Here is an 8,775-nt window from a genome sequence, read left to right on the forward strand (position 1 = left end):
CAAAAGTAATTCCCAAAATGGGCATTTCTTTGGTATTTAGAAAGTGCTGCTGCCTCCTTGACAATTGTAAATACGTGAATTTAAATTTAAATGCCATAAAGTGTTCAGCCTAAATGTGCGACTCTCGATTCCTGGCTGTCTCTCTTTTATTATGCAATACTCTGACATAGGTGCACGTCCTTTGCTGAGAAACAACAAAACAAATTCGAGGAGCCTCTTTACGAGCACTTTGAATACATATTGTACTTGCTATTGCTTAAAATTAAACGTATTCCGCTTGCCTACCCTGTTTTAATGATGATTCAATGCCAGAGGTCAAAGTGGAGTCGTTGTTGTTGTTATTGTCGTTGATGTCCTGGCTGCCTGTTCAACGACGTGTAACTGAAACTGACAGCGGGAATGCTGCTGATCAAATGTAATAATAATAAAAATCTGCGGCATATAAATAGAATCGCTTCATAGACGTCTCGAAAGTCCTCAACTATTCCCTGCTACAATAATTTATGTGTATGTGACTCTAACAGTGCCTTTGACCTATATACATTTGATTTTGTTGTTGCTTCCATTAGTCGACGACCGCCTTTTATGATAAGTAGCATTCACAAACGATTAATGCCATTCAAGCGTAGACCTATAATGATTTGGCATCGCATCAAAACAAAAACATAAAAATAGACATGCAGACATCATATGTAGCTCCTTTGGCTCCTTTTGCTTATGGCTGTCCATAGTGACTCATCAGAAATTTATGAGCCGTAATACGTCCAATGATAAATGGATTGCATTTGCTTCAATTATACAAAAAGCTCTCATTTGATTTTCATCTTTTCAATCGAATTTTCTTGGCTGGCTTTAACAGATTGGTTCACTTAGACGTAGTTTACATATTGTACTACTACATTGCTAAGTGTAAACATTATTTCATGAACGTACGTTTTGGAATTCGGCTTAAATTACATTAAAAATGCGTTGACGAGGAGTCCATTTCATCACTTCATCCAACTTCATCACTATCTCGTGCTCACCACGGCTTCCTTGCGCGCCGCATCTTGCAGTAGTTGCGTATCCACCTCGTCGCCGGGCAGCTGCACATATCTCACCACAGAGCCGCGAATGAAGCAATTCTTGACGCTCAGCATATGCGGATATTTGTCTGGATCTGTGACACTGATGTCTGTCAGCTTAATGTTGAGATACTGGTCCACCGAGTGCAGAGTGCCGCAAATGCTGCAAGAATTGTAAACGTTTACATTGTAATTGTAGATTTCCCGGCTTTAGCACGCGCCAAAAGCGTCGCACGCACTCACCTGAGGTCATTTTTCAACTCAACCACGACTTCCTTGCCCACGAGGGATTTGAAGAATGAATAAAAGAGCTGCAAGGTAACCACAATTAGATATGAAACACCAGTTTGGTTTATTTATTGCTTGCTTACCATCACAAATCAAAAGTTTCCTACTGTTTCATTAAAATTGTTTATTTCTTGAGCTGCAACTCTAGACAGTGTGACCACATGATGAATTTTAAAATATACCATGTCACTGCGCAAAAAATATACCAATCTATTGCTATTTGCAATTTTGCCTTTCGTATGAATGAAAAACTATTAATCTGTAAACTGCAATAATATTTAGGCAAAAAAACTTTACAATGTAATGTTATAATTTTGAGGGCTACACAATATTAAATCAGCTGTTTTGTGCGTTTAAAATTATACCAGGGCTGCAGCGAAAGAACGTTGTTGGATAATTCACGACTGCTTGTGAGGAGCAATATGGCGCCATCTGTTGTTAGGTAGATAGCAACTATCGCAGAATTCACCACACGTGAGGTTGGCTGCGCGCAATTTTGCGACTATGGTGAAATTGTCTAATTTAAATTTGAAAATTACTGCTGCAATTTGACATTCTCCATAAAGCCGCAGCCAATAAAGCAATATGCCATTAAAATTGTGAACGTGTGGCACAGGTTTTAACTTACAGCTTTCGGAAAAGCTTTGAGATATTAATATCGAATCCCTAATTCATTTTATTGATCATGAGTGGAAGGGAGATATTTCGACCATAAAGAGTGGCGGCTTATATCCATTTTTTAACCCCTCTCAGTAAAACACACAAGAAATGCACTTGCTAATACATAATTTAATGACTGTTTTTTCTTTTTTAATTTAAGTTACATTTTTATAACAATTGTTTTGGGTCTAAAACTATATACAAACATAGGCTCATGTGGATTTAACCTTTGGGTAGTGCTACTTACTCAGTTCAAACTAACAATATATCTCGTACATACTGTGTGTGCATTACGTCTCGTTTATATCGAGCTAATGCACGTAATGCGAATTCCCTTAAAAACTTCGTTTAGCTTAAAAATCACATTTTATATATATATTTTTTTTGGTTTTTGGTTTTTTTTTGTTTTCTTGTTCTTAAAATCGCTCAACTTTTGATGTTGCGTGTTTGCCGAATATTCAAACCGTTCAAACTGACGTTGCGACGCTCTAAACACTAATAAATTCGTATAGACTACGAGATGCCGATGCCAGCAAAGAAATGCAATGTGCTGCTGTTTAATGATCGGAGCTAAAGTACGAGTTCTGCATGAGATACAGCTTGTCGATGGGATTGATAAGGCTCGTGTTCAGATTGGCCAGCATATCGTGCGGATTCGAGTGTTGATTGTGATTTCCCGACGAGCTGGTCGATTGCAGTTCCAAATTGTTCAGCGACAACGAGTCGGCATCATCATCCAGCTGATCAAAGTTGCTTCCATCGAGCGATAGATCTGAGCTGCAGAAACTGTCATTCGAATTGGCTGGATAGTCTAGAAAAAGAGAAGAAGAATTAGTTTCTGCATAAAGAAAGAGTGCAGTCTTTAGTACTTACCATCGGGTGAGAAGGGCAAGTTGGGATTCAGCGGCTGACTGGCAAAGGCGCTGTCCATGCCGCCCAAGAAGCTCACATTGTCTACGCCATGCTCCTGCTTGACGCACTTCTCTTCCTTCTCGCTGGCATCCTTGTCATCGGAGGCACTTGCGCTGCCATTGCCATTGCCGCTACGTCCATTGCCCGATGCACCGGATGAGCTGCCATTCTGCTTCGCCTTGCGCTGTATCTTCTTCATCTTAGCCCGTTGATTTTGGAACCAAACCTGCACCACACGCACCGACAATCCCGTGTCCTTGGCCAGCGCCTCGCGTACCTTGCGACACGGCTTCGGTGACTGATCAAACGAGGCCTTGAACTGTTTGCGCTGCTGCGATGTCAGAATGGTGCGTGGTCGCTTGGGACCACGTCTCCCATCGCGTGGCCGAAGCAAATCCTCCTCATCCAGACCCACAAAGCCGCAATGCTGTGCCGCAGCTGCCGCTAGAAACATCTCCTTCTCGAGGTCATGGCGAAAGCAGAAGAGCTGCCCATCGCGCAGCATGAACTGCTCGCCCTTCTGCAGCGGCAATCGGCAAGCGTAGCAAACGAAGCAGGGCAAATGGAATACGTAGTTGGGTATGGGACGCATGACCAGCTCCTGGGGCAAAATGGCATGACAGCAGGCGGCGCATTTGACACCAAACAGTCGATCGTAGTCCAGTTTGCAATAGAGCTTTGAGTTGCGTACGTAGCACGTGTGATGCAGTTGCATGCCACAATAGCAGCAGGCTAGGCATTGTTCATGCCAATTGGCATCGCCCACATTCATCAGATAGCGATCATGGATCTTCTGTCCGCAACCCTCGCACAGCTCATAGTTCTTCTCGCACTTGATGTGGCCCACTTCTAAAAAAAAAGAGGAAAAGAGAATGGATTAGTAAACGTTGCAACATGTGTGGCATGTGTGAAGAGTCGCAAAATCTGTTGTTGTTGTTGTTCTTGTTGTCTGTCTCTGTTTTTGCCACAGCGCTTACGAAATTATCTGTCGCCGTGTGTAACAGCTTGTATTGATAGCTCCTTGATGCGTAATTGAAACGTAAAGTTCGCAGTGCCAGACTGACTGACTGCTCGACTAATCTCTGCACACACTCCACTCCACACTCCAACATACACACAGACATACAACACACACATATTCGCTGAAGAGTTTTGTAAAGCAGTCATAAAAAGTAGTACCCCGAAAATATGGGCAAAAGCTGCAGTAAACATAAAAAATATATATGACGACCACGACGACGATGAGAATTGGTTGGCAGCAACTGAAAAATGACTGCTGCCGGTTTTCTGGGGAAGGAGAAAGACGAGGGGGAGTGAGAAGTGAGTCGTTATATGACTGCTGGCAGAAAAATGTACATGATTTATGGCTGCCACAATAGCGAGGGAGTCGCGCTGACTGCCGTTAGAGCTAAGCGAAACAGCTTAAACCCCATACACAAAGTGCTGTTCATGGGCGTCAGTATGTGTGTGGGCGTGGCTAAAAGCTGCTGGCTCTATGTGTGTTAAGCCAGTGCAGCGTAAAAGTTGACAATGGCAGCAGCAGCATCAACATCAACGCGTTGCGCGATGCGCCCCAAAAAGTATGCTACAAAAAAGCAAAGCTAAGCTTGCGTGTTCTGTTTGAGTGTGTGTGTGAGTGTGTTGGCAGTGTGTTGGTGTATTGCAGACTGCAATCGCATTGCAGCTAACAGTTTTTTGCTGTGCGGGGGTCTAAGGATCATTTGATAAGTCTTGTTTTGAAGTTGAAATAGCAGCCATATTTTTTTGGGTTTTTTAGTTGTAGTTGCATTGTCCGGTGTCCTGCGTCTATTGTGAATGCGTTATTGTGGCACAGTATCAAAGCGTTTGCTGCTATCCATTTACACTACGCTTTGTGTAATCTAATCGAAATTTATGGCATTGGGGCTGCAGTTTTATGAAGACTCTTTTTTTGTTGTCTATTTTGCTGCAGCCATTGGCAACGCTCCACACAAAAGGACAAAGTCAGAGAAGGGTGTGAGTGAGTGTGAATCAGCTTGCGCAGTTGGAGTGTGATAATTTTGAAATATGTATTTGCGTTGTTTTGCTCGTTTTGCTCGAATTCAATTCAGCAGCAACCAAATAACACAGAAGTCGTTGCACAGAAGTGTGTGCTGATTGATAATCAGGTGAAAAAAAAACAAAAACAACAATGTTGAATGGCAAACTGAACACAACAAGTGCGGCGGCACACACACTCATGTCAGTCACGACAAAAAATCGTCAAATAGTCCGATTAAACAGCAGATAATTCCAAAATCAACTAAAACTCGACTCGATAAAACTCTCGCGGACAAACTATAAAATACAACCAGATAATGGGACAAAACAGCGCTGTCTGCTGTTATCAACACACAACAGAATACAACGCCTTATCGTGTGCTTATCAATGGACGACGACGACGCTCTCTCTGATTAGCAGCATTATTCAGCACTCCCTTCACCGCGAAACACCTCAACACGACATCCCACGCTTTATAGCGCATTTATTGACACATTGACAGGCAAGCGCAGGTCTATGAAGATAAATTGACAGGCAGCCGAAAAAGTTGTGGCATAAATTTCAGACCCTCTCCATCTTCCTCCCCCTCGCTCCACTCCCTGCTCTGTGCTGCCACGGAGATTTCAGAGAGATGACAGAATCGTGATGGGAAGGCTTTAATTACAGCGACGATGTCGACGCGATGGACGCAATTTAAAGGCGAAAGTGACAATATAGCATTGCATATGGCACATGCACAGTTTCACCTTCGATTGACTGTCTAACTAAATATTTATTACACACATACAACGCACAAATTTAGCAGAGAAAACTGTGTGTGTGTGAGATTTCCTGAGTGTGTTCATTTCCCGACTGCAATGCCTTCAAAATTCCTTATTTGCAGTTTGACTTTTTGGATTTTGGCGTTGAATTCGAATTCAAATTCAAATTCAAATCATACTCAAGTAAAGTGATTGGCAAGCTGAGACGATAAATGCTAGCTCTAACCAAACTCAAACTAAAACTGAAACTGCAAAGGAAACGGAAACTATTTGCTGCCATTTTGGCCATTAATAGATATTTCATATGCAAATACAGCAAGCGAGCGAGAGCTATAAAGCTTCACTTCCAAAGCGCTCAACCTGTGGTTGTTCTGCGTGTGTGTGTGGGAGTGTGGCGAAATATTTGCGTGCTTGACAGAGCTCGCCCCAGTTCGGGGTGCGGGGTTTGGGGCTCGGGTAACTGGGTTCTGGGCTCCGGGTTCGCATATGCATCACACATTGTTTGCACACTTTGCATTTTGGCCAGAAATTTCGTAAAGTTTGCTAGCAACACTTTCGTTGCAGCTGCTAAAAACCGTTGCCTACTTTCCGGCTGCATGCAGTCTGAGTGAGGGTGTATGAGTGTGTGTTGGTGTGTGGGTGTGTGCGGGCGTGTATGTGTGTGTTGACTGCTTTGCTCTTTTGCCTGCCTTTAATCGCCTTTTATTGGTGTGCCAGTTGGGTTCATTGTCAAAATTATTTTGTGGTCAACTTGTGTTCATATTTTTGGCCAAATACTATTCATGCGAATGCGAGAGTGCGTTTACGAATGCAAATGTGAGTACTCGATTCTTCTGCCTTTCCGTCGGCAAAATTTCCATAATTTATACTGAGCTTATTCGACTGCAAATCAATTGAAATTTATTTGGTCGACTTTTTGGCCACAGTTTCTGGCATTAATTTCATGCTCTCTGCAAAAGTCGAACAAATTGCGTACATCATAATTGTTGTTTATTTTAAGGCATCAGTTTATTTGCCATAAGCAAAACAAATCAGTTGTCAAAACTTTGAGGTAAAAAGAAAAATTTTGATAACATATTCAGCGAAATACTTGAAGAAAATAGAATTAAATATTTATGATATAAAAAAAAATGCAATTGTTCGATATATTGAAAAAAAAAATATTATATCGAGAAAACAAATTCGGAATAGCAGTTAAAAAATTCAAAAATTAAAAATTGTAAAATTGACTGATATTAATTTTATATATGTTGAACAATAAGTATAATGAGCATCACAACGAGCCTTGTAAACTATGTATATTTATGGTATTAATAGTGGCCTAAAAATTATCAATTATTTTTTTGTAATAAAATTAAATAATATATTTTATAATCAAATATTTGTAATAACACAAAAATCTTATATTTTATTTATATTTTAAAATTGAACTTTAATAAAAATATAATATAATATCCTATTTTTATTTCTTTACAAATATTAATAAAACTTGTAATTAGTAATGCGTAATCTTTAATTTTTGGTGGTGAAATTTTGAAATGTTTAAAGTTCCTTAGTTGTTTAAAAAAAATACGTAAAAAAACGTGTAAAGGTGTCATCTACATTTTTCTGAAATAGTTTACTCCAAATATTAGCAATTCAATTGAATGCAAGTATAGTGCAACAAATCAATAACATCGATCACTCTTAAAGTATTGCCTTGCAATTAAACAAAACTCGAAATTCAATTCGGATAACTATCTATTATTTATAAACAAATATTTATCAACTTCTGTCACGCAAATCAAGTCACAATTGCCTCAAGTCATTATCAAAATATTCAGCTCAAGAAACATTGCACTGTTGAGTGCCCCGCAGCGAAATTAAAGCAGCAGAAGCGAAGGTAGCTTGCCACATTAGCGGTAAATTCGGCATGAAGCCCCAAAACCTAGAATATCACACGCAAATTGCAAAAATAATTTGGGCCAACTTTAAGGGGGCAGCAACACGATGCAAACTAGCCGTAAGTCCTGGCGATGTGCCTTTCCCCCGGCCCCTCTCAATTCACGGTAAGGACTACGGACGTCGCAGGCCGCACGCACACACAACTATGCCAAAAACGAAAAACGTGGAAGCCCCAGAAACGGAAAGGAAAGGAAAGGCAAGCAGTGGGAGCGAGGGCGGCGAGAGGGGAGCGAAGTGTGTAGCCGGTAAATGCCTCAACTGCCGGTGCAAAATACTTTTGGAACATACCTGTGCGTCCACTGCAATCAGCAGACAATTTCGATGCCGATGCTGATGCCGAAGCCGATGCTGACGTCGCTGTCGCCGTCGTTGCCGTGGCTCCAACTCCAGGCGCCGCTGCCGATGCTGCTGCTGATGCTGCTGTTGATGATGTTGGGGCAGAGACTGCTGCTGTTGCCGTTCCTGCGGCAGCAGCAGCTGTTAATGTGTTGCAGGCAGAGTTTTGGTTCTTGTTGCTGTTGCTGTTGTTATTGTTGTTGTTGCTGGGACTGAGACTGTGATTGTGACTGAGACTCAGACTATGACCTGTGGGCGTTGGGCAGCTGTTAATTGGCGCTGGCGAGACCGCGTGTTGATGTTGTTGCTGCTGCTGCTGCTGCGAGGAAATTACAGCAGCCGTTAATGAAGCTGTTGCTATCGAATTGTTGTTTCCGGCAATGTTGCTGTTGCTGTTGTTATTATTGTGATTGCTGTTGGACAAGCAGGCGGATGTCATGTTGCTGTTTACATTGGCGCCCGTTGCACTCGGACTGTCCAGGAAACGTGCACCGCCATGATTCTGTTGCAGCGAGTACAAACTGCTACCGACTTGATTCAGGTTCGTGGGCATTGGATAAAACTCCAACATTGTATTGACACAATTTTAGGCACAATTTCACTGTTTGCGTCGAGTTCAGTTTATTTAGCTTTTTGTTCAAATATTCACGCTTAAACACGTTACGATATACAAAAATGACGAGCACGATTTTAAAGACGATTTCGGTTTTGTTTTTAAGGGAATTGATTTCAAAGCGCGCTGACAACCAGCTGAGTCCGCTGTCAGTTTGCGTGTGATCGAACAATCAGC

General features: G+C 41.7%; 2 protein-coding genes across 2 annotated transcripts; both read right to left on the reverse strand.

The window, feature by feature from the left end:
* Positions 1-812: 812 nt before the first annotated feature.
* On the reverse strand, positions 813-1,586 carry LOC133845915 (U6 snRNA-associated Sm-like protein LSm2). Its single transcript, XM_062280576.1, has 3 exons — positions 1,436-1,586; positions 1,308-1,375; positions 813-1,227 (listed from the first exon to the last, which is right to left on the reverse strand). The coding sequence occupies exons 1-3, from the start codon at positions 1,436-1,438 to the stop codon at positions 1,011-1,013; spliced, it is 288 nt and encodes a 95-aa protein (XP_062136560.1). The 5' UTR covers positions 1,439-1,586; the 3' UTR covers positions 813-1,010.
* Positions 1,587-2,130: 544 nt separating this feature from the next.
* On the reverse strand, positions 2,131-8,775 carry LOC133845914 (LIM homeobox transcription factor 1-alpha). Its single transcript, XM_062280574.1, has 3 exons — positions 7,938-8,775; positions 2,886-3,773; positions 2,131-2,823 (listed from the first exon to the last, which is right to left on the reverse strand). The coding sequence occupies exons 1-3, from the start codon at positions 8,554-8,556 to the stop codon at positions 2,570-2,572; spliced, it is 1,761 nt and encodes a 586-aa protein (XP_062136558.1). The 5' UTR covers positions 8,557-8,775; the 3' UTR covers positions 2,131-2,569.

The sequence above is a fragment of the Drosophila sulfurigaster genome, chromosome 3, assembly GCF_023558435.1.
Source record: "Drosophila sulfurigaster albostrigata strain 15112-1811.04 chromosome 3, ASM2355843v2, whole genome shotgun sequence".
NCBI classification, from domain to species: domain Eukaryota; kingdom Metazoa; phylum Arthropoda; class Insecta; order Diptera; family Drosophilidae; genus Drosophila; species Drosophila sulfurigaster.

Coding starts and splice junctions, on each gene's coding strand:
- LOC133845914 (XM_062280574.1), bottom strand. CDS start 8,556: ATGTTGGAGTTTTATCCAATGCCCACGAACCTGAATCAAGTCGGTAGC. Junction 3,774..7,937: donor TGATTGCAGTGGACGCACAG/GTATGTTCCAAA, acceptor CTTTTTTTTTAG/AAGTGGGCCACATCAAGTGC. Junction 2,824..2,885: donor CTTGCCCTTCTCACCCGATG/GTAAGTACTAAA, acceptor CTCTTTTTCTAG/ACTATCCAGCCAATTCGAAT.
- LOC133845915 (XM_062280576.1), bottom strand. Junction 1,228..1,307: donor GAGTTGAAAAATGACCTCAG/GTGAGTGCGTGC, acceptor CAATTCTTGCAG/CATTTGCGGCACTCTGCACT.